This window comes from Danaus plexippus, chromosome 5 (assembly GCF_018135715.1).
Source record: "Danaus plexippus chromosome 5, MEX_DaPlex, whole genome shotgun sequence".
Taxonomy (NCBI): Eukaryota; Metazoa; Arthropoda; class Insecta; order Lepidoptera; family Nymphalidae; genus Danaus; species Danaus plexippus.
The window spans coordinates 7714680-7742026 of NC_083539.1; the positions used below are offsets into that span (position 1 = coordinate 7714680).

The 27347-nt window shown below is 28.1% G+C and overlaps 1 protein-coding gene across 1 annotated transcript; it reads right to left on the bottom strand.

Moving 5' to 3' along the window:
* Positions 1–3837: 3837 nt before the first annotated feature.
* LOC116769121 (calexcitin-2) lies at positions 3838–25979 on the bottom strand. Its single transcript, XM_032660138.2, has 7 exons — positions 25894–25979; positions 23235–23265; positions 6591–6656; positions 6466–6518; positions 6067–6186; positions 4682–4894; positions 3838–4585 (listed from the first exon to the last, which is right to left on the bottom strand). Exons 3-7 carry the CDS (start codon positions 6646–6648, stop codon positions 4475–4477), a joined length of 555 nt encoding a protein of 184 aa, XP_032516029.1. The 5' UTR covers positions 6649–6656; positions 23235–23265; positions 25894–25979; the 3' UTR covers positions 3838–4474.
* Positions 25980–27347: the final 1368 nt, after the last annotated feature.

The following is a 27347-nucleotide window of genomic DNA, read 5'->3' on the forward strand; positions in this document are numbered from 1 at the left end:
ACCATTATTAAGTTTATTATTTAAAAAAGTTCATTATTTTAATTTTTTTCAACTTAACTATTAATTGTAATTATAACTTTATGAGTCTTGGTATTTGAAATGGACGAATAAAAAAAATTTAGATCATCTCCTACAGCTAACTCTGTTTATTAAAACCGTATCTATTCCAAGTGACTTCTTTATTGATTGTGGCAACGAGTCTACAATACTTGAGATAACGAAGAAATGTTTTATTTGTCATTTACGTAAATATTTTTCTCATATCCTACAACTATATGTAATTCTTACGTTGCTTTAAGCCCGACAACGTGAAACAAGAAAAAAAAATCTTTTTGTCTATCTCATAAATTCCTCTAATTATAACTTTCATCGGTGAGAGAGTTATTTATATCTTTTTCATTAAATGTTATTAAAGAAAATTAACCAATTATACTATTTTAATACAAGTAATAATCATAATACTAATTAATTTAATCTTAGATAAATATGTAAAAAATTAAAATGACTCTACATGTTACTTTCTTACTTTTTTATTACTTTGTATATTAACATTGTATGTATATATATATTTACATAATTATAGTCAAGTATATGATCACTGCAATGTTGACGGAAATAACATTTTCCGTATTCAAATAACAGTTGCAATAAAACCTAAATTTCCCCTCGTTATGCATTTTTCATGAGTAAAATTTGAATAACCCTGTCGATAGCAAGTGTAGAAAAATTGGGTCGGGTTAACTTTGAATAATATTGTCGGTTATTGATTTTGACAACATATCAGAAACTAAAATCGTGTTCTTAAGACTGTTTTATAACTGAAAATCAGGAGGAAGAGTTACTCAATGCGATAGGAAAAAACGATTTTTTGTCTGGCTTTGATTTTTTCGTGGCAGAAATTTGCTTGAAAAAGCAATAAACAATATGAAAAACATCAAATTCATGATAAAAGTAACCTTGTAGGAAAAATTATAAAATGCAAGTGTGAAACAATTATAAATTCGTCTTCATTATAAATATCTGGAGGCTTTTAAGCTTTTATTGTTTAGAATTTTGCATTAAAATATATTATATACTTTTCCTATTCATTTTGTATTTATATATTTCAATACCGATAAAAAAAACGTTATCATGGTGATTTATATCTCACTATATACATATATATATATATATATATATTAAGCTCAAAAAGCTACCAATAAGTACAAATACAATGCATACATGTTTACGATCAAAATATACAATTGGAAATTTAATATTCACCTATTGTCCTATTTTAACTCAACGCAGAAATAATCTTGTTCCATAATAGGATAAGTTCAACGACTGTTATGACTACACTTACTTGATAATCTTAAAGCATTAAGATCGAAGTAATACTGTTATATGAAGTAATAAAATACCTAAAACTGATTTAATTTATTTGATAAGTAACAATTTGTTATGATTTATTTTATTGTTCAGCAATCGAAAGCACACTGTAGATCTACAAGTAACACTTACTAAGAAGACAATATATAATTGAGTAGTGATTATATATATATATATATATATAACAAAAGGTATATATATATATATATACCTTTATATATGTATATATTATATATATATATATATATATATATACCTTATGGTTTAATTTTCGAATATAATGAAAGCATAAACTTTTCCTGATTGTATTTTAAGTTCTTAACAAATTAATCAACAATATTATTAACGAAAATTGTAGATATTATATAATATGACATATAAATGAAAAACCGAGCTAAATTATCATTACTTTAAAACATAAGCACGGTCCCGAGTGATTTACGAGTAAAGTTTATTTAGCAACTCCCGTTTCTATTCCCGAATTTGTGCAAGTTTTAAAATATTTCTCACAAATGAACAATAAAAAAATATTATTATTTATTCTTAAAAAATATACGGTAATTTATGTAACACTCTTTTGTTTTATATTGAAATGCCGTTGTTTTAAGAATAATGAAACGGCTCGTTCAAAGCTTACAAATAACCCTGTTTCCTTTTCTCTTTGGAAAATCGAAAGAATCTGAATAATTTAAACAGATCCCGCAATCAATACAATATATAGAATCATTTGTTTTGTGGACTGACTGAACTTCTTCTTAATGTTATTTTTCTTCTGTTCTTAAATGAATGTTTTTGAATATTTCTCTGACATATTTTTTTAGGATGAAGCAAGTATTTCTTTTACATTTTGTTCCTATAACTGAAAACTGTAATAAAAAAGGCTTATAATTAAATTAAACTCCAAATCAAAAATTTTGTTAGCGTTTGTTAACGTACACATACTGAAGATATGGTTAAAATCAATAGCTATACTCGGTTAATTGGTCGCTGTAAAATGATGATATGCAATTTTATGAAAATTCAATAATGTCTGCAAAAATCTACGAAAAAAAAATATTTTGTCATCGAAATGCTATGAAATATGAGAGTATTGATGAAAGTCAGTACCAGTCTAGATGTGTCCTATAATTATTGTTATCTAGGGTTTTGTTTTTTTTATCACAAAAAAAAATATGTGTAAAGAACTTTATTTCTGTTTTTTATTAAATTCCATACAATCCTAAATGTATGTAACATACTTATTGTCTTTGGATTCAAAGATACAGTCAAGTTAAATTACACGTAAAAATTAAACGAAAAAGCTAAATAGGTGTTTATTTTTAACAGCTGTTCGAAATCACTTTGATAGATTAAAGTATTAATATATATAATGGTTATAATTATAGGTTACATCCTGTACATTGAACGACTCATGATTTAAATGTTTGTCATCAACTCAAAAAAATATGATTTTGCATTTTTATATAAAAAAAAAAATTTCACAAGTAAAATATCCTATACGCAATTTTGATCCACTCAGGCATAAAGCTTTCATCAATTTCCATCGAGTGCTCGAGAGAAAAAAATTACGTAACTAAAAGGGCGAAACGAGTAGAGCATTTTGTGCATTTTTTATAGGTTCACCCTGACTTGAAGCACTAAGGAAGAAACCAATTTACTAGAGCGATGATTGAGAACCATCATGATTTTTTTTTTTTCAGAAATTCTTTGGTTAATAACAGGTTTTATTCGAATAATAACACTAAAGCATCGGTTTTAATTTACAGTGACTTTATTCAGTATGTTACATGAACAATAGACTTAAAGTGCTATTTAAACGAATGTAATCTTTATTTATTAAAAAATAGTTTATATTTTACTTTAATAAGGTAGTTGAGAATTATCAATTATTGCGTCAGACTGATACAAAATAAGAGCGCAACGTTATTGCTAATTTAAAAAAAAAATTGCTCTTAAAAAGGTCAAGAAATTCTAAACATTTTTCACACCGTACCATTACTCAGTTACTATCTCCTTTTCTTTATATAACTGGAAGAAAATTCGCAATTTTTCAACGAAAAGTTGGATACGGACAAGTAATTAATGATTATTCTTGTAAGAATAAGAGGAAATAATTCTTCAGAGAGAAAAGGTGTTAATCTTTTTTAATACAATCATTACTTATGAATAAAAAATACCGCAGTACGAAATATTTTGAATTTAATTTATAAGTAAACTGATTTTAAATTTACATTAACTTACGTTAATGTGAAAATAAAACTAAACTAAAAATTTACGTTAACATTTTTTCATTTACAAAAAAATATTTTGGATTTAAGTATATATAAAAAAATATACATTTGTATATTTAATAATAGGTGACTCTACACTGTTCGGTTACTGAAAGTAACATCCCATAGTCGGTATACCTTAGTATTATTGGTTAAAGTGTGAACTAATTTTATAAAGATATCAATAAAACTACAGTTTGGATATGACATAATTTATTCATTATAATATATACATAAGAGAGAACATTTTAAAGAGAAACTATTACTTTGAGGGATCAAATACATATACAATTTCATAGTTATATAAACATCAATACAATTAATATTATTACTCCTGTTTCACTAGAAATCCACTTTAAATTGACCAAAGGCAGTTGTAGTTGGTCTCGTCTGTATTATAAATGGCGGATTTGGCTAAGATTTTTGATTTAAGACATATATCTAATGAGATAAAATCTTCTTTAATAAGAGAAGCAATAGCATCTATATAGTTTAAAGAATTTAATGTCTAAATATAACTACAGATATGAATGAAGTCAATAGTGAAATATTCGTTGTACAGCACGTAATCTACGAAGGAATCTAATTTGAGCTGAAACTAGAAGACAAACAATTATTATATTACCGAGAAAATTATGTTTATATTCTCTGAACACGTACACAAAATGACATTGACATATATTTTGTCAATCACAAGTTTTATAAAAACAATGTGATTGAATTTCACACGCGTGTGATAGACCCCGAAGCCAAAACTGTCCGTCATGACTAAAGGGAATGTATAGACGGTTTTGTCTAGATCGAAGTTGCGGGCCTAAATGTCAACATCAAATTTAGAAACTAGTTCTGCCGAATATAAAATTTCCTGACGCGTTAGGATCTTCCGTAGAGAAATATTCCTTCCACAAATCCTGGAACTCCTCCCAAGAGACACTCGCCTTGCCCTGTAAGGGGAATTGGATTTAAATATTTGATTGCGAATATTGTGACATAAATTTATTATTTTTATTAAATATGATAAGGAAAATATCTTTACACACCTTGGCCATCTTGCCAAAAGCCACCTTACACTCCTGGGGGTTAATACCATAAGAAGAGCAAACGGTGGTGAATTCATCACAATCTATAGTACCATCAGCACTGGCGTCCTCCAGTTGAAACATGAACTGAGCATATAATTGCTGCCATTGCAATGCTGCGGACGGGTTCTGAGCATAATCGTTCCACATAGAAACCCATTCCTCTACTGACACCTAAAGGAAATAAGAGACAAATAAATCACTTATGCATTTGTTGTATTGTTGAATAATGAATTTATAAACACGATACTGTGAAACAAGCACTCCAATTGAATCATGACAGCGTAGAATTTATATGCGTACTATTGATATTTGTGACAATATTCTGAATCCAGTTGAAATTTTGTATGAAACGGTACAGAATTCATTAATCTTTCGTACTGTGTCATGGACGTTAAATATTGATATTGCTTGAATGTTTTTATTGTAACGAGTTGGGGCAACGACAAGCAATAAACAATAAAAAGGGCTATTCCATAAAAATGCTAATATCCAACCCTTCTCAGCAGAATGTACATTAATACCACAGCTTTAATAAAAAGGCTGATTCAATGGTGGCAGTACAAGAAAAGTTGGAAGTCAAATAATATCCGAAGGATTACCAGGGATTATACAAACAGAAGTCACATTTGATTTAGCGTTGCGCATTGAAGGCTTTCCGTATTTTTGGGTTTTCATTGATGTTAATAAGGCAAATAAAGTTTGCTCAATGTTTACCCAATGTAAATTGCTAAAAATAATCGAATTTGGTTTCTCGCTCACGGTTTAATACAACTCACTTCTACATTCATATTAAAAAAGCTCCTAAAAATTTATATTAATTAGAAAATATTATGTGTAAAATTTAAGTGTGTAAAATTTAAGTATATAAGACGTATGTATGTATCAAAGAAATTTTAAATTGAGAATTAACTTAATATTGCTGTAATGCTAACCAATCATTTAAAAAAACTTTTTTTTTATTCATCAAATAGCCATATATTTTTCAAATATATTCTCAATAAATTACATTATGGGATTAGTCTGACGCATAATCTAGGATCAAGAGTAGCTTAATCCGTATAATACAGTAGATGGCGTTTTGTAAAAGGATTTGCTGCTGTCCTTATCCCAGGTTAATCATGCTTTATGGGACCATTTCATCTCGTGTAGCGGTTAAAAGGTACATTAACTGTTGTTTATTAAGAGGATAACTTCTTTAGTAGAACACGAAAATAATAAAAAAAAACAACCATTAGGGCCTTTAATATCCATCTCTTTCAATAACAATATGTGTATATAAAATATAAATATTCTAATAAATAACTATGGTCGTGACAAATATACATTGTAAATATTATTTATACCTGGCCATCCTTGTTAGAATCAGCTCTCTTCCTGAGCCCTTCCCAGATCTTGATCATAATCTCGTGAGTTTCAGTGTTCTTTGGGTCTCCAGGTTTCCAGCCGCGGAGACTGCAGATTTTCTACACAAACATTATTTTATTAATTTTGGAGAATATCGTACAACATTTTAAACGTTCTTCATATTATAGAAAGTAAAAAGTAACAAATTTACACCCATCTCATTTTCTACTGACGTATTAGCTCAGCATTCAAAATTATTTTCGTTGATGACATTTTTAACACTGAAAAATAACCGAACTTGGCCACCAAATAGATATTATTTTCGGAAGATATAATATGTTTCCGGTCATTAAAAAAATCCATAATTATTTAGGAGCTGAATTAGCAAAATTTCCAACCTCAATGGCCAACTCGAAATCCTTCCTTTCAATGGTACCGCTCTGATTGACATCTGAAAAAAAAACCTCATCAGAACCAGCGCTGCGGTGAACAGAAACTTAAAAGTGTAAAAAAAATACCGTACCGAAGAAAACATTGAAGACGTAAAGAAGCTTCTTCCTCCTGAATTCAGAGATGGACATTTTCAAGTCTGCAACAATAGAAAGTGTCGCAATTACTTCAATTTCGCGTCTTACATATTTCAACAAAGCAACTTCTCAGCAATTTTTTTTCCCCTTTTTTTATAAAACGTTTGTAACAACTTAATATAATATTCTTTTTCATGGTATGGATTTTTTATATTTGAATGGTGAAAATTGATTATTTTGCTAAAAAAAATAACAATACTAATATATGGAAATATATTTTAATGTCACCTTATTTAACATAAGATTACTTATAAAAAAATATATATTTTTTTAACTTTAATTTTTTTTTTCTATATCGTTTTTATTCTACAATGAACCTGAAATTAGTAATACACAGTTTTTCTGTCAGTTTCTAGCATTTAGGTTAAGACCACAAAAAAAACTATTAATTTAAATCTGGTTTATTTTTATTATTAAAAATAAATTAAAATAACACAAAACTCTTAATTTCTATCGATATTTAATCCAACTTAAAATATATCAAGTTGAATATAATTATTTGTGTCCAATAAAAACGTTTATTTATTTTTGAATATCTTCTTAATATAACTTTTATCAACATATCTCAAGCCCTCGGCAAAAATAATTATAGCGAAATAAGAGCGCTAATATTTGTCTGGCTTAACTTTTAATTAATTTTCCTTGAGATCTATTTCATTATTTTGCAAGTAATTTAATTAAATACGAACAGAAACATTCTTTTGTTTACCGAAGTATTAAACTTCGAGGCTAAATTTCTTTCTGACATAAAGCAAAGATGAAAGCTTTGTTATTAATCTCATTATATATAAGAAATAAGACTTTCGCGAGTACTATTTTAAATGCAACTAATATTTTTCGTATTACTGCGTGTATTTTATTATATTGAAAACTAAATACGCCTGACGCTATCACAGGCAGACTAAATGATCCTCGTTGCTATAGAGTGACCGAAACGTAGTGAGTATGTAGTTTATATCATTATTATTTCTTAGTAAAATAAATAAATATTCGCTTACGCAAACAGCAAAATTTTATTTTACGACGCAATTTGTTTTTAAGAATTCAAAATATTATGATAATACAATGAAATCAACTTCATCTATCACGGCAATGTTAGTGTCATTTATGACATATAACAGATAAAGATGTTCGTGGATTAAGTTGCATTTATTTCTGAACGAAAATTAATATATGGTGCAAATTAATAATTAAACACTTGACGGATCAAGGCCACAAATTAAGAACTGAATTAATGACTAGAAATTTTATACCTATTATAAAAAATCGTGGTTAGAAATGTTTTAGTTACTGATATATTGGTTTTAAACAAAATGATCCTTTTTTTACTGATTGACCTTACGGCTATATATCATGGAATTTTCTTCCGGCATTTTTTGTGCAATACCATTAATGCTGAATATTTCTTTCACCAACACCCGGCTTAAAATAAGTAATGATGACCCAAACAGTAATTTATCACAGCCACACCGGATTTGGGGAAAGTTGGTTCAAAAGCAAGTCACGATTATATGTGCTTATAATATAACATAACATTAAATAGAAACAAGTTTGTCTCTAATTTTTCCGTTAGGAATTAAAAAAAAAGTTTTTTTTTAGAAGAGCTTTAAAGGTTTTCTGATAAACTGAATTTTAAAAGTTTTCATTGTGCAATAGGTAATGTTGAGATAGCTTTTTTGTATGCAACTGTTTTTTGCACGAGTTCCCTTTATTAGTGGAGCTGTTTAATTTAACATTTTAGTTGAGTTCATATGTTTAAAATCGCACGGTTGAGTGGAAGTGACGAAATATTTTGTGAATAAATATTTCAATAGCTTAAACAATTAATTCTAATTTATAAGACTGCCGATATTATATATGTGTATCTTAGCAACCCTGAAAAACAGAAACATTAATGACTGTAAATATTATGTTTCCATTTAAAAATTTATTTAATCTACTTAAATTTGATTTGAATAAACAAATACGATTCTATTAAAAGGAACGTCATTTCTATAATCAAATGTAAATTATTCCGATGTTAAAAAATCATTATAAAATACGATGTTTCTTAATCTGTGCGTGATGTATACGATAACCAGCTTCGCATGTTACATGCGAATTAGATTTAAAGGTAAAGTTAACTAAATATGAAAGATTTCATCATCGATAAGCCTTTCACGGATTCACGCATATTTTCTCACACGAACACTATAAACGTAGAATAATACTTTTATATATTGTTTGTAACTTAAAAGAATCAAGCTGCTATTGAAAAGTGTCGTTAGAAAGAAAATATTTATATATTATCTTTACATAATTATGTTGTAAAATTAATAATACCAACATAAAACATTTAAGATTTAATAAATTATTTTAAATGTGTAAATTTTATTAAATCAACATCAAAATAAAAACAAACGCGAATTGATAAAATACTCGAAGTGATAGCCGAATTGAAGGACGTCTTGTTTACATTACTTAACCCAAAATATATGATGAGGATAATTGAAACGAACTCAACCGATGGGTTACTATCGATACAAAGTTTTAATTTCTAAATATCAAGGTATTCAGGAAGAAAAATAAAGAAAAAATATATGATAATACATGGAAGTCTAAACATATTCTTTAAACGTACATAGACTGGTAGATACAGCTAAGAGTGATATTATAAAATATTTTTTTATTCCTGCATCTGGTTCAGGTCACTCAAATTTTCGTATTTAACTGAACATAAAATAAATGTTCGTATGTTCGTATTTTTATAATTTTGATTATTAGGAATGTTGCTAAAATTACCCTTTGTATAACAATAACAATTTTGTGATCGTTCGCCACTTTTTATTCTTTGTTTTGAAAGCACGACGTACATAGTTATATTAAGGGAGTTGAAATAGGAGGTGTAGTAAGGTTCTAATGAAAGTATGTGGCAGCTCACAGTATACACAATAAAAAAAAACTCAGCTAACATAACATTGATTAAATAATTCATTTAATGTTTATTAAGTAATTTCAAGTCTATCCTCGAAGGAGGGGGAAAATAAAGTGTAGAAAAATATCTCTACTGATTTAACTGCTCATTGAAGAAAATTTATTTAAATGAGGCTTCCTTAAATAAAAATATAATATATAAAGTAGTTTATCAACAAAAACAAATTGACAAATAAATTATCAGGCTGCGAGTAAAATATACCAAATATATGATGTTCTTAAAGTCAACATGAAAACTTTAAAGAAATATAAAAGACATTTTCTTTCTCCGTCCAAAATAATGTTGTTTATAAATAAAAAATGAGATGGTAATAAAGTCAAAAATATAAGTGAATTACAGGAGATTTCTATTCTCTTAGCGTACTCGAAGACAGTTGTTGTTGTCTGAGCAGTTGTCCCTTTTATGAACTAACTTTAATTAAATCAGAGAGAAACATCAGGGCAAGTATTATTTACAACTTGTTGCAACATAAAAAGAGAATTTCAAGATTTATATATAAATATAATACTCCTATGTATCTATTTGTTTTGTATATTTGTAAGGCAAAGTCAAACGAATTTTAGTAATACTAAAAATATTGCCTGGAAACCGAACACAATTAAGGCTTCGGCAAATTCTAAAAAACGTAAATTACTTTGCTAGCTTGGTAGTTAATTAACAGATAAAGTGAATTATTTGGAATGAGCTAGTTGAAGTAGTGCTCACAGAACTTATTTTTGATTTTGTTACCGGTAATCATTAATTAAAATGTTGATAATTATTCTTCATTTTTCTTATGTAACTAGACCTTTTTAATTATTTATATTAATAAAATTTTGGGATCTGTTTAAGTTTTCTGTTTCTTAATTATTATTTTTTTCATAAATACATCTCTAATATTTTTTTTAATAAATTTATTTCATTAAACCCGCTCTAAGTTTGGACAGCCGTTTGTAAAAAGCAATGACTAATTTTCCCCACCGAAGTATTCAATTAGTTCGTTCCGAAGCGTTTCATGTAAATTTTAATGATCTTTTTTGAGTGTACCTTCAATTCGGTTTCAAGGGAATATTAAATATTTTACAACGAATTACTTTTCATCGGTTCAGTTTATTTTAAAATGAAAAGAGAACTAATTAACTTTAAATCGAATTCTCCAATTTTTTATACATAACATATTCGATTGTTATAATGCTTATGGGTAACAGTATTAGTAAATATTAAAATGATATTTAAAATTGCGAAAATTTATATCTCTTTCAGATTTTTTCATGACAAAGTTGAAATCACACACCCGTTTTATGTACAAGAGCTAAAATATGAAAAACGAAAGACACGTTGTCAGACGATTACAAAGCTTTGTATTGTTGTGTGAAGTGCAAAAGATTAAATGAGAAGTAAGTATATATTTTTTTAATATATTTTAACGCTCGAAACAACATTTTATTTTGAAAGCGATCGTTATAACGGCAGTTTTAAAAACAATTTGTTGGATTCCTAATACGGTAAATTAAAGCACTGATTTCGTAATTTCTTTTTCAATTTACCTTTGGGTTTTTCGAGTGTCGTTTGGAAAGTTTAAATTATAAATTGAAAGTCTAAAACGTTTGGAGATTTTCCAATTAAAATCTATTTAATCATTGATTTAACTCGGCGGCAAGTTGTTTTAATGGAATATTTACTTCTACTATTTGTCAAATAACTACTTGAACATATGAGCCTTTGGTATGACTCCCATATAACATTTTTTATCCAGCAAAAACTAACTATCCGATTATGAAATACAATTTATTTTCTTTAAAAATTGACGACTTTATTAAGTGAGATGAATTACGCGAATCCCCATTAAAATTAAATAAAATACGTACCTATATTAACATCATTACCTCCATTATGAGTAAGATAACTCGTCTCGTGAGAATGGTTGAAGATTAATTCTTTTTAATAGTCTCCTTTAAGCAGAGGTCACATTGAGTTTAAGTATAATGTCTTATCTATATACGGAACACTAAATTTGTACTTCAAATATCTAGCAATGCGCAAAATCATTGCCAACTTATCAAACCTTATCTGAACTTACAAACTTCACAAGCAGAATTGCTTTATCATAAATCTTTACGCACGCTTACTTCACATATACTGTAAATATATTATTTGAATTTGTATGACTTTAGAAATATATTAACATTTTAACGCGACGAACACATATAACTTAAACTGTCTCAAAACATCTGTGATTTATCCTAAGAAAGAAAATCGAAAGCGTATTTTACCACACCTCTGTTTATTTAAAAGATTTTTTATATTTTAGTATTCCATATGTATAAAGGAATGGGCATAAATAAAATTTAATTAGAACCAGTTATGAAGTAGAACATTAACACTTCTAATTCAATACAAAACGTGATATTTTTTTTTGTATTTATCTTTATGATAAAATTTTAAATATATATACATATATACACATAATTATTTTACTAAATTAAATTTATTTTATTAAGGGTGTACAAAAAAAAATTTCATTACATTGTAATAAATAAATAAAAATAAAAAATAATTCGCTCATAAATTAATTTACGTTGCTCTACATACCCTGTAAGCTCTCTCATTATTAAACATACCGAAAATAATCGCCATTTTATTCAAATTAATGATAATTATGGCCTTAATCGTGGTATATGATGAGCCGAGGTCCATAGCAAATGAGGTACAATAAAGCTCACATGAATTATTAAATATCTATGTAGCTATTTACAGCTTTGTCCCATAATGATAATTCAAACCAGTTGCCTTTTATCAACGTTTGGGTCGTTTCAATTTATGGGAAAACTGTCTGCGGATTTGTCCTGTAAATTAATTGTATGAAGAAACGATATATATATCTCCTAGGTACCAGCCCCGGATTTGCACTGGCTCTTTACAAAAAATATAAAATAGCCTAATTTATTTTGAGAATTATTAAACTTATATAACGATAACTTTCAAATTGTAAGCCCGATTTAAATGATTTAAAAAGTAATTTACAGATACTGGTGAAGGCTTGAAAACGAAGTAATTTGTTTTGATTAGACTTAATAACATATTTATGTAAACAGCTTTCTAATAAATAGTTTAGGAATGCCAATTTTTAAAAGTTGTAAATGAATATAATATGTTATCCTTAAGGTATAGACATTTGCTACGATTGACTTTTTTGTAGACCCATATAAGATACACAATTCCACCATATATTATTGGGTTATATCTCAAAGATTTTAGGCAGCGTTTTCGTTTAAAGCTCTCAGACGGCTCATGTTTTTCCGACATCTTCGACAAATATCGTTAATTTACACACAAGTTCATACAGAAACTTAACAAATTATATATTCAAACCTTCTGCGAGAATCACGCTATCGAGTGGTGATAATTGTTTGATAATCGGTGCAGTAGTTTTTCCATTTATCGCGAATAGACAAACAGACAGACACGGCGTGGGACTTTGATTAATAATATTTATTTGTGTATATTTATGGGAAAACGTACAGTTTATATTACAATAAATTAGTTCGGTAGGGTGAAAAACAATTGCTAGAACAATTTCCACCTTTATATATATATATAATGATACATAAGTGATAATAGTAAATAACTTTCAAACAATAAATGTTGATTTTTAATATAGAGATAAAATAATATTCATATTAAGTACATTGACAAAAAATTTAATTAAAAATGTCATTTCAAATTTTCGATTTTCAAATTTAAAAGCCTATCTCGTTGTTACGTTGTTTATAAATAAAATTAATTACTGTTATGAAAGAAAAAAATATTTCTAGTGAAAAATCATACATCAGAAGTGAGTTTATTCTATGTCCAATAGATGTTACCCCTTTTTTATAAGCATATCATTTGTTTTGTTTTAATTTCCCCGGAGATATTTTCTTAAACGTTTTTCCCTTTCGTATCTATTCGTGATCTATACGATTTCGCGTAGCATGTTACACTCTCATTCCAGCAGACATTACTATTTTGTCAAGTTTTGGGTTGGACGGTGTAAATAAAAGATGTTTTTTTCCTTAATACAAGGTTGTTCAGTAGCAGTAGATTATAATAGATAAGTATCAAATGTCACAAACTAATTGGGTTTAAAAAAACATGTTTGACACATTGATTGAAAATAATTACCCTACCATATCAGAGAAAAGGGCTATTTATAATTTGATATTATTTCATATAATAAATATCCTTCTATCTTTTATTTTTAAATATTTATGAGGTTTCGAGAGTTAAGCTGGGATCAAGGTAAAAAAGTTACGAGTGTTATTCATGAAAAGTCATATCAAACGACACAAGGATTATTAATATCAAAGCTTGGATAAGAAACATATGTATGAAGAAAAAAATTCATATTTTACCTGAAAGAAAATAAATATAAAAATGTATATCCCTATAATAAAACTCTCTACAGCACCACTAAATTTAGCAATAACTTATACACTAGTTAAACTGGAATCATGCCATGTACTTAGTTATTCAGGAGTACCTTTAAAAATTGTTTCATAATGCGTATTTTACGGTAATCATTATGAATATTGCGTGTCAGACTTACTATTATTATTATGCCTTAGTGTGTTGTATCGTACTTTTATTATAAACATTTTACTTTGTGATAAATGTTCTTTTTTACATTCCCGAAAGCAGTTGTTACAATCAAGATAACGACGAAACTGTATTTTGATAAATTACATGTTGCATCATGAATAATAACTCAGAAGAAATGGTTCCGTGTCATTTAACGAGAAAACAATGTGTTTGCTTTATTGAAACCGCTTCTAATATTTATTTTATTCTCGTTATTGTTATTATCACTTTTTTGTTATTACACTAGCAGAAGCAGAGAAACATGATTTGTGAAAATTACAACTGTCTATCACGGTTTATCAGATACAGACTGGTGAAAGACAGACAGACGAACAAAAAGATCGACAGCCTCATCTTTGTTATAGTGTCCCCATTTTATTCTTGAGATAATACAACCTTATAAAATAATATTGCGAAAAACTAAAGAAAGAATTATCTGTAAAACATGCAAATTACTATTCATGTACAACAAATCGTTCAATCAATATTTAGATAAATATATAAGAGTTTTCTTATATATTTATAAATTTTTCTCCAAATATTCTGTCGACTGTATTACAATCGATTGAAACACTCTGATTAAATCTCTAAAGGTAAAAGGAATAAAGTAGAAGGTAAAATATATAAAAAAGAGTAAAACTATAAGTGAAAGAAACGAGATGACAATTCCCTAGATGCTTGATGAGGGTCTCGAAAGTTTTACGAGTCGTATGACCGCTCTTTACAGCCCTACTAAAATGAAGGCACTGAGTATAAATGGTAGGTTACGATATTTTTAACTACATCTATCTAGATAATACTACAATATCTAATAAATAGATATAACAAAACATTTTTATTGCCAGACTAGAATGACCTATTCGTATCTTCTTATAAAGACTGCGTATACTTATATATAATAAGGTGTATAAAATTATCAATTACCTTTATTTATAGTGAAAATAGTGAAAATGTTTAATATCGCATTATCGTATAATCCTAATGTGTTATTAATTACTAAATCATTCGTCAGCTTCCTATTCATCGAGAGAGGATTAGTATAAGAAATATTTATTTAGGAAAATTATGAATTATTATATTTTAAACTTTTCTCATCTTTATGTTGCGTCATTATGTAGACTATGAAATAACACAAGCAGAGAATTCTTCTTTTAATAAAAAATTGACATAGAATTTTTTTGACCACCTTACATCGGACAATCAATGGACCTGGGTGGTCATTAATTTATGAAATAGTTTTGGGATATTACACATTTTCTCATAAACTTTTGACTTCCATCGATATTAATCCGTAAAATAAGACATTTAGTAATACATTGACGATCTAATTGTTTGCAAATAATCTAAATCTCTAAACGTCGGAAGGGATGTAAGTTTCTGTGGTTTCCTAAAATTTGTGCAATATTCTGAGCATATATATTATTTCGTTTCGTTTGCAACATGAATGCTTCACGGACTTCCTTTTTATCCTCCACATAACAATTTTCGATCATGCGTCCAAATTACTTAGAAGGAAGTCTTCGTAAGGTACATTCGTATATATATACAATTTTGAAAAAAGGCGGTTACCTATTTGCAATATAACAGATTGATACAGCGATTCTGACCACTACCCCAATGGTGGAACGTCCACTCATTTGTATAAGTCAAATAAAAACCATAAATACTTAGCTTGGAATAGTTTCACTGCGATTAAATATGCAGATATACGATACATTTACATGTCCCTGCCTTTGTGATAATTACTGTGGACATTTGAAATGTAAATAGGGGCTAACATGCTGCCCCTTTGAGGTTTGTAGTTTAGTCCTCGTAGAACTAATTGTCTGGTTCTAAAGTTTCGTAAAACTGTTGTATCAGTAAATGCTTTGAATACCACCTAGAATAAAATACAATTATCTCTTAAAAAGTAGACCGTAGTGAAATTGTGTTGATTAATGGACTAACGGAAGTATAAAGAAGAAAAGTAAAGTAAGTGTTTCATTATAATTTTAACATCATCACAAATGGTACTTACTTATTGGAAAAGGTAATATATTTTTTGGGTAAAAAACAGAAGGTCCATCTCATGGCATTTAATTGAACCTTTTTACTCACTGATATAAAAAAGGAGTAAAATAAATTTAAATGAAAAAAACTTTTAGAAACGCTTTTATTAATTACAGTTAAAATAGATAAAAAAGAAAATATGTGAAGTCAAAAGTAATAAGTAAAAATAATATTTTGAATATTTGGCACTTAGTTAAAATGCAAACAAAACTTTATTCATATATAAGATATTTTTATGCCTGACAACACTTTGCTGAATTCGTAAATTGAATTCGACAACCCTAGAAGTATTTTTCTAAGACTGAACGTGACGAACGGATCGGAAAATCCTGAAAAAGGTTAATTGATTCCTCAGATAGGGCGTTAATCGACCGTAGAAATTAAATACTTTCAGTATTTCTTGAAGCTATAATTGAAATTTTTCATATAAAGAATAAATATAAAGAAAAGAACTCATTTTATATTAAGTATACGTACTATACTATAATCACACTACTAAAGTATGGATGTTGCCAAAACTATTCCTCACATAATTTAAACACATAAAATACCTTACTTTGAGCCGTTATTCCAATAATAATTTCCATATTTGTGCTTACTTTTTGTGCCATTTCCAAGACATATTTCCTGAATATCGTCCGCAGACACGACCGTGTGTTACTAAGGATCGAAAATATAATTTATAACGTTCTGATCCAATTTTTTCGACTCACCCATTCAATATATTCAAATTCACAAAGTCATTCCGCAGAGTATTTTTCATATTAATATAAAGGAATTCACATAGAATTTAATATAAGAACTATTTATAGTATCTTTATAGTTATTAAAACAAAACTTACTGTCTCTATGTTCTATCTCTTCCGAAACTAATAATAAGTTTGTGATAAAATTTCAGTAAGTAGTTCTGTTAACTAAAATATAAATATATTTATTCAGTTTTAAATATTCTACCTAATTGAACAATAGAGACGATCACCACAAGCGGACTCTCTGACAGAACATGTTATCTAAGTTAGAACCAAGAATTTTTATATCACAAAATTGTTTCAATAACCCCAAATCCTCGGCAAAAACAGAAAAATATTGTCGGTGATTCCACTGAATTGTTACCAATAAACTAAAACTTGCTGTTACGCACACCTGACGCTAAGGTTTATGGGTCAACAGGTTAAGCGGACTCGATAGTTTAACTTTATTATACAAAGTTTAAATGATAATGTTGTTAGGACGTAATTCTTAGGTAATCCGTTAATTGATTATGTAAAAATTTGTGAAGTTCGAAAGTTTTTATTTAACTCGTTTTTAATTGAACATCATTTTTATGTAATATGTATGCTAAATAATTAATTATTAAAGTAATTTTATCACACAAAAAATTTTTTGTGGCAGCAAAAATTGTTAACTTTAATTTCAATAAAACAAATAAAATTTGAAAAACGCTTTTGATTTTATAAAATATAATTTTGTACGGCATAACAGTAGTTAATTAGTAAACCATGTAAGTAAAAATACCTATACAATATTGTTACAAAGTTCCTGAGCTTTAAGCAGAAGGCGCGGCACACGTGATCTTTTTACCTAGCTTGTATATCGAAACTTTACCTGTTAAAAGTTTCAGCAAAGTTCCTGAATATAAAGTCTAATGGAAGACTGATTATTTTTAAGTATCTAATAATAATATTTTGTATATAATTTTTAATAAAAATCTGATAAATATATAACATGTATAATAAAAAATCCCTATATTATATCATTATGATATTTCAATAATTAATAGAGACTAAATAAGAGTCGTCTATGTAAATCTACTTGGGATTTAATTAAGTAAATCGTTTTCTCTTTGTATTGATTGGAGCTAAAACGTTAGTTTAATTGTGATCACAAATGATTCCTAGGATGTAAAAAAAAGTATATAATATAGATATTAAGCCCGTGATTGTCTTTCGTTTTAGTATTTAAAATCAATTTAGTACTATCACTTAGTCAATATTTATCTCATATTAATTTTAATTTCATTGAATTCGTGCGGAAAAATTTATCATTCACTTTTTGCTAACATCATTCGGAACTGACGACACATTCAGTCTTTTTCTTTCACATTAATTTCATTCACTTCATTAATTTCATTTATTATTCTCTTCTTGTATAGTATCCATTTTCCTTTTCATCACAAGGTAATATTAGTCACATCACTTCCTGTACAAACTCATCCCTCTTACTCACTTGGCCTTTAGGTTAGACTTGAATTGATTGGATTTTTTGTATAGTACTAGTTCAATTACAACAGAAGGAAAAATAAAACATAAATGTCACAGTTCTACAAGCGTTTAGTCAATGTCAAGGTCAATATTTTCAGGACAATAAGTAAGTCTATCTAAGATCGAATTTAAAAGTATAGAATTCTGAATTTGCAAAATTTAAATTTAATCTCTAGCTGTTCTAAATAACGCCGGCGGTTAAGACTTCAGAATCCTAAAATCATCAATAGAATTATAAGGTCATTTCAGACTGATCGCTTTTCTAAACTTCATCAATTATAATAGCTTAGCTGCTATCCCTACAATTGATTCAATTCCTGACATTTCCTTAAAATTCAACAACCCAAATACAAAACTTTATCTTTCAAAATCTCGATAATATTAATCTCAAAACATTACATCTTATATACTGATCTTTTTTTATTTAAATAACTAAACGATGTATTAAAAATTTCGTCAATTACGAATGGAAAACGTAGGGATTATTACGTAATATTATTATTACGTAATTTCAAAACTGGCGTTCATAAATATAATATGATATCTCAGATAAAAAAACATTTTTAGCTTTATCTCGATAGAGCGCTTTTGGCCGCAAAGCGAGTAATAAGCGAAAGATCCTTATCTCAACAAATTGAGATCAGTGCTTTATTCGAAAACTAATAGCCATATCTCTTAGTTCCGCTTCCTCCAAATTGGTTCGATTTCCTATCTTGTCATTTATAATAAATGTATATTTTACTGCTATAAGTATATGTTATATTAAGATATATTAACACTATAGAATAAATTTTACCTCTAAGGTTATGTAAACCACTATAAAACGAATGTTTAATTTAAAATACATACATACATACATACATATGAGATATTCTCGTTTCACCTACAATCCATTCCAACTTGTTTTCCCTTGCGGAATGTTGACTGTAATTACTGAATAGACCGCGATTATTGGCACTGGTTGTAGTGACAATTTAATTAATCTTGATGTTGTTTAAACTTCTAATTGATGGTAAACCATATATAATAATAAATAGTTGCTAAATGTAAAAGCAAAGAATGTTAAGACTACCCTCAAAAGCTCCATCTTAATACAGTTTAAGCTCTTAATGAAGGAGTTATTTCTAATTGAAAAGCTAAAACTTGGCTTTAATTAACCTAATCTTATTAATTTCAATTGAATGGTTTAGACGGATACAATTTGTCGCCTTTTGTTATTTAAGTGGTTTCTATTTCAAAGATCTTTTAGAATTAATTTAATCAAAGTAATAAATACAAATTATGATTGTTAATAAACACAATAAAATGCTATAATATATATACAAACATACATATATATAAGTGTTAGAATGAGTTGTCAAATTTTAGTTAATGCTTCCTTAATCTATCTTTTCAATATAATTAATTTTGTTGGAATAACCATCACAGGGATATACTGAGTACTTTGGTTATATAAAATTCTAATGTATTGACAATATGAACCAAGTTTGATATTAAGTTAAAATAAGCTGTAGTTAAATAAAGTGTTTTAACGAATACAAACAGTTTTCATATCTTTGTGAGTTAAAAGCGAGCGTCTCACGAGAGGGATGTAAGCTATACCATGTTTGATGTGCCCTAATTGTGAAGCTAAGTATAATATTTGCATTAAAATTTCGTATTTTCTCAACGAAATGAAGAAATTACTCAAATAGCATCAGCTGAACTAAAATGGAAAACAATGTGACAGTCGGAAATGCAGAAAACTATTGAAAGCAAGTTTTCATAGTTGTTTAAAATAATACATAAGTGCAATTATATTGAAAAATTATATTTTTTTTGAAACCAAACCTATTTTATCTGATCTATAAATTTTCTATTTAATTTAAAAAGAAGAACGCTAGTAAAAATATCACAGATAAATAATATCAAGTTCTGTTCAAACGCAGCGCAGGTGCAAATCAGAGAAGGGGAGTTATGTTGAACGCGTACTTATTATCCACAATCCACTTATTTTAGAGGGGTATAAAAAGGTTTCTTTTTTTGTTTTTTCACTCCCCGAACAATGCCTGAAAGGGTTGACCTTGTCCCATTTCAATTTAATGGATTCCGTGCTGTTAAGTTTGACATTGTATTGAAAATACAAGAATAAAAGGGTATCACGTAATTTTAACGTTGTGTACGTTAACTTTGCTGTGCTGATTGAACTTTCATTTCTCTGAATAACATTTATAAACCATTAGTATGTTCTGTAATAATTATTTTTTTATTGATTACAGAATTATTGTTATTTCAAGCTTTCATAATAATTAATAATAAATCATCATCATCATCATCAGCCTATCGGAGCCCACTGCTGAGCAAAGGCCTCTGCTCACATGGAGAAGGTTAGAGCATAATCACCACGAGTACTCAAGACGGGTTGGCGATTAATAATAAATTGAAATGATTAAAATTCTTAAATATTATGCTGTATTAAAATTTCTGAATTTTAAATCTATTAATAAATATTTATTATTATAACTATAAATATCCCAACCAAGAAAAAAATCTTGTATCCACTTAATCTTGGCCATCAAACCATAAATATAAGACTGGTTATATGTATCAGTATAAGACTGATTATATAGTATGTATTCATTCTCAAAAAAAAATTAACTTTACCTAATCTATTGCAATTTTTGCTGCAGTGATAATACTGTTCATGAAACCTGTATGTTGTGTGGAGAGTTTCTTCCTATATTTGCTTTTAGATACATTGAAAGTTTAATCTTATATCGATAACCGTGCCAACTTTTGAACTCCAGCGACGGTAAGATATTTCAAACTATATATATAATGCTTCCAAATATTGAAATACAACTAAAGGAAAACAAGAAAGCACTTAAATATTGAGTCTGTAGTCAATTCATTTGCCATCTGTTTTTCTATACACAGAAAATGTTGGCGAAGATTTGAAAAGCAGAGAAAACTTTGCAGTACAGTATTGATATTCGATCTGGAGTCACATTTATTTCTATGAAAACGTTCGGATTGCGTCGTTTTCCTTTATAGCATATGTTTTGCAACTGCATTGCCATTTGCAACTATGTGTAAACTTTCATCACGATATCTGCAATTGCAAACTTCACCCATTTTGTTTCAATATTATCCTCATCCGTATTTCCGTTCCCTTTACAGTGGTTTGTTATCAATCTCTATATTAGATACGCTACTTTCTATATTTTACATATAAATCCTGATTAGAAAATAAGGAGCGAATGATTCCAAATATATATTTTTACATAACATTAAATAGTTCTCAATAAAACGCTGAAGCAACAGTTATTTTATTTTTTTTTGTTTATTAAAAACTTATCTCTCAACCCAAAGTCTTTTTCAGTGAAAAAATTTAAATTATATTTTATACCATCGACGTCATTCAGAAAACGTAGTTTCAACTTAAAAGTAACTCTGTGTCAGTCTCACTTAATAAACTACTGAAAAATTTAATGATTTTTTTTTCTTTACGATTCAAATACAATTTCTTTTCTATAACTTATGGACCGTCGTGATAACTATATTAATACAAACACATTAACTATTACAAGGTGCGATAGAACTAACTTACCACAGATGTCAATGTCAAAACAGATTTAAACTTTGGACAAGAAACGCAAGGAAACTTCGTAAGTACGACAGCGGAAAGCCTTCGCCAAACTTCCACCAACTTCTATATCTATTCAAATGACATCCGAAATGATTATAGTTAAGAGGAAATTAAACTTAATTAGCACAAAACCTTCGCGGCATCCTTATCTCTGTTGATGTGTTTTTTTCGTAACTATACTTGCTCTAGATAAATATAAGATTTAACTTAGAATTCATTTATTACATGCTATAAAAAGAATGATATGTTATTTAATTATAATTCAAAATAAGAATTTTTGGTTTTAAATAGAGTTCAAATAAGAAAATTGTATCGCTGAAATTTTGATGTGAGATTGTAGAAATCTTCGTGTTAATCTAAACAAGAAAAAAAAAATACTTTTGTAAATGAAATAATCTCTAAGGAATGTTTAGAGTAAAATTTTTTTCTTACTTCAAGAATTAGGAACTTTTAAGCAATTTTTTTTTTTTATATTATATAATTGGTAACTTTTTATTTTAGTTTTCTATTACGAAATGGAATAACACATTACAATATTTTTTTATTACTATCAGTGCCAATTACGTATTTGAATAATTCTGTGTGTTTTAATGACTATCACATTTAATAGTAAAATCGCCAATCAAAAAACATTAATTGCTTTTATTTGAACACCGATTCAACTTCGTTGACGATCAGTTGATACAAATAAATGCAATCATTGCAAAGTTGTTATAATGGATCCCTTGAACGTTTCATTTTCCTTTTTTTTTTTATTTAATTCAATAATCAAATAATATTATATGACATAAAAGACAATATTATACTTTTGCATTTCACTCGAAATTTTCCGACGGCTATTTGACGGTAATAATATATATTAAATTAGTTGTTTTTTTTTTTTTTGTTAAAAATAATTATATCTACAATATATTGGTATTGTTATTTTTAAAGTATTAAAATATAAGAGTTAAAAAATAATAATTTATATTCATTATAAAATGGATGTTGGTAACAGAATCAAAAATTGAATAGATTTTTATATAAGCATTACAATTTGTGTCTCTGTCACACACATCACTAAACTTACCTTTTGTTAGTTCAGCGGTATTCAGGAAAAACTGCAAAGAAAATGAACATTATTTACTAGGTTTTGAGATCGTTAATAATAATTGTACCCATTCACAGACACAACGACTAAACGAATTGTCACAAGTCACACACATTTGAATAAAACTGTGTATATTTTCGGAGCCAAGCAAAATATATTGGATTTCACATATATTACTCCCTTAGACATTGTTGTACGAGGAAGGAACGACAAATATAATTCTATTCTGGCACACTCATATACTTCTTTACCTGCTGTGTCTCTTGAATGTGATTTAATAAATTTGTTTTAATATATTCCCGCATACAACATTATACTTCTTATGTTTATTTAATGTTACTAGATATTTTTAATAAAGGTGATTTATTTAATACACAATACTATTTCTTAGACTGTCAAATTATTTATATCAGTAATAGTTAACAAATACTTTTCAATTAAATTCCCTTCTCTTTGTCAGATTTGGCTTGGCTTTACTGCCTTTCTTTTAAAATGAGTTGTCACATACTACAAATCTTTAAGGATATGAAAAAGGACAATTATCTTTAACATGTACGTTTCACAAGGTATTCTTGCGAGTGGTGCCGCAGCTTCGAACTAATGTCCTTATATTGTCCTACTCGATATATTTTTGGACAAAAACGATACAATCCTTCAACCGTCAAACATTTTTCAAAATTTATAAAAAGAACACAGTTGAAGAATAAAAGCTGAATTGAAGTGACTACACAAAGAAAAGCTTACCAAATATAGTGCTATAAGACAAGCGTTTCATGAAACCTACTTATGCAAAGACTTTAGGCAGAATGGAAGAGGGGTCCTATTAAAACGAGAAACCCGATTCTGGAGCGACTCGATGTGCCATTGTTATTCGACATAAAGAAACATAGGCGAAAGAGTTTAACGATCCCAATGTGTGAGTGAACCAATTCTGATAGAGTTTTTAACTAAACTAGTCATATTTTTAGAATACGTCTTAATATAGTTTCTAATTCATGGATCTTTTAAATGAATCGACCTTAGTTTGTCTGAATTTTTTACAAATTTATAAATTATTAAACAAAATTATGATGAAGATTGGTATAATATTATAGAGCATGAAATATAACATTGTTTTTGCAAAAAGACAATAATCTGAACGTGCATATATCTTCGTTACTTGAATATTAAGAACAAATTACGTAACATTTGATATGACAGGGCTTAGGAGCCAACGATTTATGACAGCAGAAGTTCGTAAGTTGCGATAAATTCTAATACATTTTTGGGAACAAAATATATTTAAATTTGTTTATTAATCGGATTGAAATTTGAGTCCTTTCGGATCTCGTTTGATTATTTTCTTGAAAGACAATATAAAAAAATATTTCAAGACCGATATACTCTCGTATAAGACATTCTGTTTCATCTTTCCTTGCGGTGTTTCTAAAAATATGACTGGTTTTTGTTTAAACGTTATACAGTATTGTTGAAACTAAACTAAACTCGATTTTAAATTTACATTTCGTGTACCAAATTTTAATTCGTTGGAACGAAGTTGGAAATTCTAATTTTCTCATCCTATTTAATGCACCGTGAAGTTTTTATAACAAAGCGCTGGATTAAACGATTACATTTTGTGAAAGTAATCACCATTACACTAGATTTGTTTAGTTTTTTTTCTATATTATAAAAAAAAAGCGGCCCTTTTTTGACAGAATTACGTTTATTACAACAAAATGATTTATATATTTAGGGTCTGCGAGTGGTGTGGAGGCAGGGAACTGCCCTGAAGGTCTGAAATTGGTCGTTAGGGAAGGATGTTATAATGGCTGAGTTGTCCGGGTTCGTGATACAAAAGCAAAGTAATGATTATAACAAAGAAATACTACATTAGAAATAATTATGCCCAATTATATTTGATATTCTATTCAGTATATTATAATTCACCGTCTAAAAGTTTATAAAATTTATACAACAGTTTATATATAATAACGGAAAATTAATTTTCTTGTTCTAGAAAAAAAATATTATGATGTAGAAAATGTACAATATAAATGTTTTTCTAATACAATTGTTTCACAAAATATAATTTTGAAAAAAGAATTTACAATTTCGATACACAAATAATAAAATAATTTTTCGTTATAACGAAAGTTAATTGCTTTATTAGTCGGGCTGGTAATATTGTATAAATATATTATAACGCAGGGACATCTAGTCCAAGGACGTTACATAATATTGACAACTCCCAAAAGCATTACTTTTAGACAGTACAAAAATATGTTGCGTGATAAAAAAAAAACAGAGATAATTTTATTATTCTATGAGGGTATATATAAAAGTTTTAAAAACTCTGTTCTCGAATTCAACTTAAATCGCAATTCGAATAAAAGTTTAACGAAAATGTCCGCTCGGAATACGAACTCTGTAAACTTCAGGACGCGTTAGACGTCAAAGTTTCTGAAAGTTATTTATTAGTTTGCAACTATAACGAGAGATTCTTGTAACGAAATGTAGCAGACGATCGAATTCGTTACATAAATTGTGTCTTTGTTACCATAAAATATATAATTTTATTAAATTTGAGATATTAAATTTTGCTTCAAGAAATTTTTGGATGCCCAGCATCACATATCAGCGACGGTCTCTGACTTACCTTCTGGTTTTTGGAGAGCGTTCGTCTGCGACAGCGGCACAACGAGTAATGCCGTGCGGCGAACGGGAACCGACCACGTCTACTGCAGTTCAGGACTTGAACCGAAGATTGATCGTATTCCACCCCAACGTTGGACTTATCAGTTCCAAATCGCCTTCCTAAAGATGGACTCCAAAACGACCGGTTTTCAAAACTTTTAACAGACAATCAACGGGAACAATTTGGCCATATGATATTTTTTAATTATAAAACAAAAAGTACTAAACTAATTCTAGTTAAATCTAGATATTACTATAGGTTTTTGTTTCGTTTGATTAAGTCCAAGCAAAGTTGCATATAGCAGCTAGTAAAAGACATTACTCAATATGATTTTATTAATAGAACATGAAAGAACAGAGATTACGTTATGTGTTTTTCAATGGACACGGTTTCTGCTTTTATTTATTCCCTACAACCTTGTTACGCCTCACGATCTAATATAATCTTTTGTTATGATTGACAGATCTTTACCCATCCTGTCCAACTTGTTGATTTCAAACCACTGAACGTAATAATTTTGTACAGAATGTTATAAACAACTGTAATGACACACATATCGTCCAAAAACAAAAATATATTACTGTACTGCTGTGCTTCAATTATTTTTCTGGTACTGGTTACTGGTACAAAGCACCGTGGCGAATTGGCAAAAGTGACTGAAATATGACTTTTCAAAGGACCTAGGTTCGAGCCTCGCTAGTGTCAGTGGATTTTTTATTTTTTCTCTGAAATTTTGATTAATGAATTAATCCTTTATTGTATAAAATTATAACAAGCGAATCTAGTCATTCAAGTGGTCGAAAATTTTTACCTAAAAATTTATTTTTATCAATTATATTATGTTACTTTTGTACGAGGCCTGTTAACCTCCGGCGACCAAACAATTAATAAATATTCATAATATTCAATTTATTTCCCTGACAAAGTGACAATAACCTCAAATAATAAATGTTTGGTAATAAAATGAAGAGTTTTCGTTTTATATATGTTAGATATTTTCGTAATATTAAATTTTTTTGAGATTAATATGTCAACAAATTCTCAGCTTTATTAAATAATATATTAAAAAAAATAATTAACGGAATTTAATGGTATTATTGAATCTAAACCAACAATCTTAAAGAAATCTGTGGCTCAAGTTTTTTTTTATAATTTTATATAAAGAGATTTTGCAGAAAAAAAATCTCTATTAATTTTTAAAGCAAGCGGCACAGCTTACTTTGAGCATTCTTTTCAACACTACATTAAAAACTTACTTTAAGGTTCTTTATAAAATAGTCGTTTAGTTTTGAGAACAATTCATTAAGGAGGTTTAAAAGTCTCACGAACTCGTACAGCTGGAGCTAAGAGCTGGAAAAAATAAACTTAAAATAAGACTCAAGCAATTAACATTACTTTTAAGTATACAGTCGTAG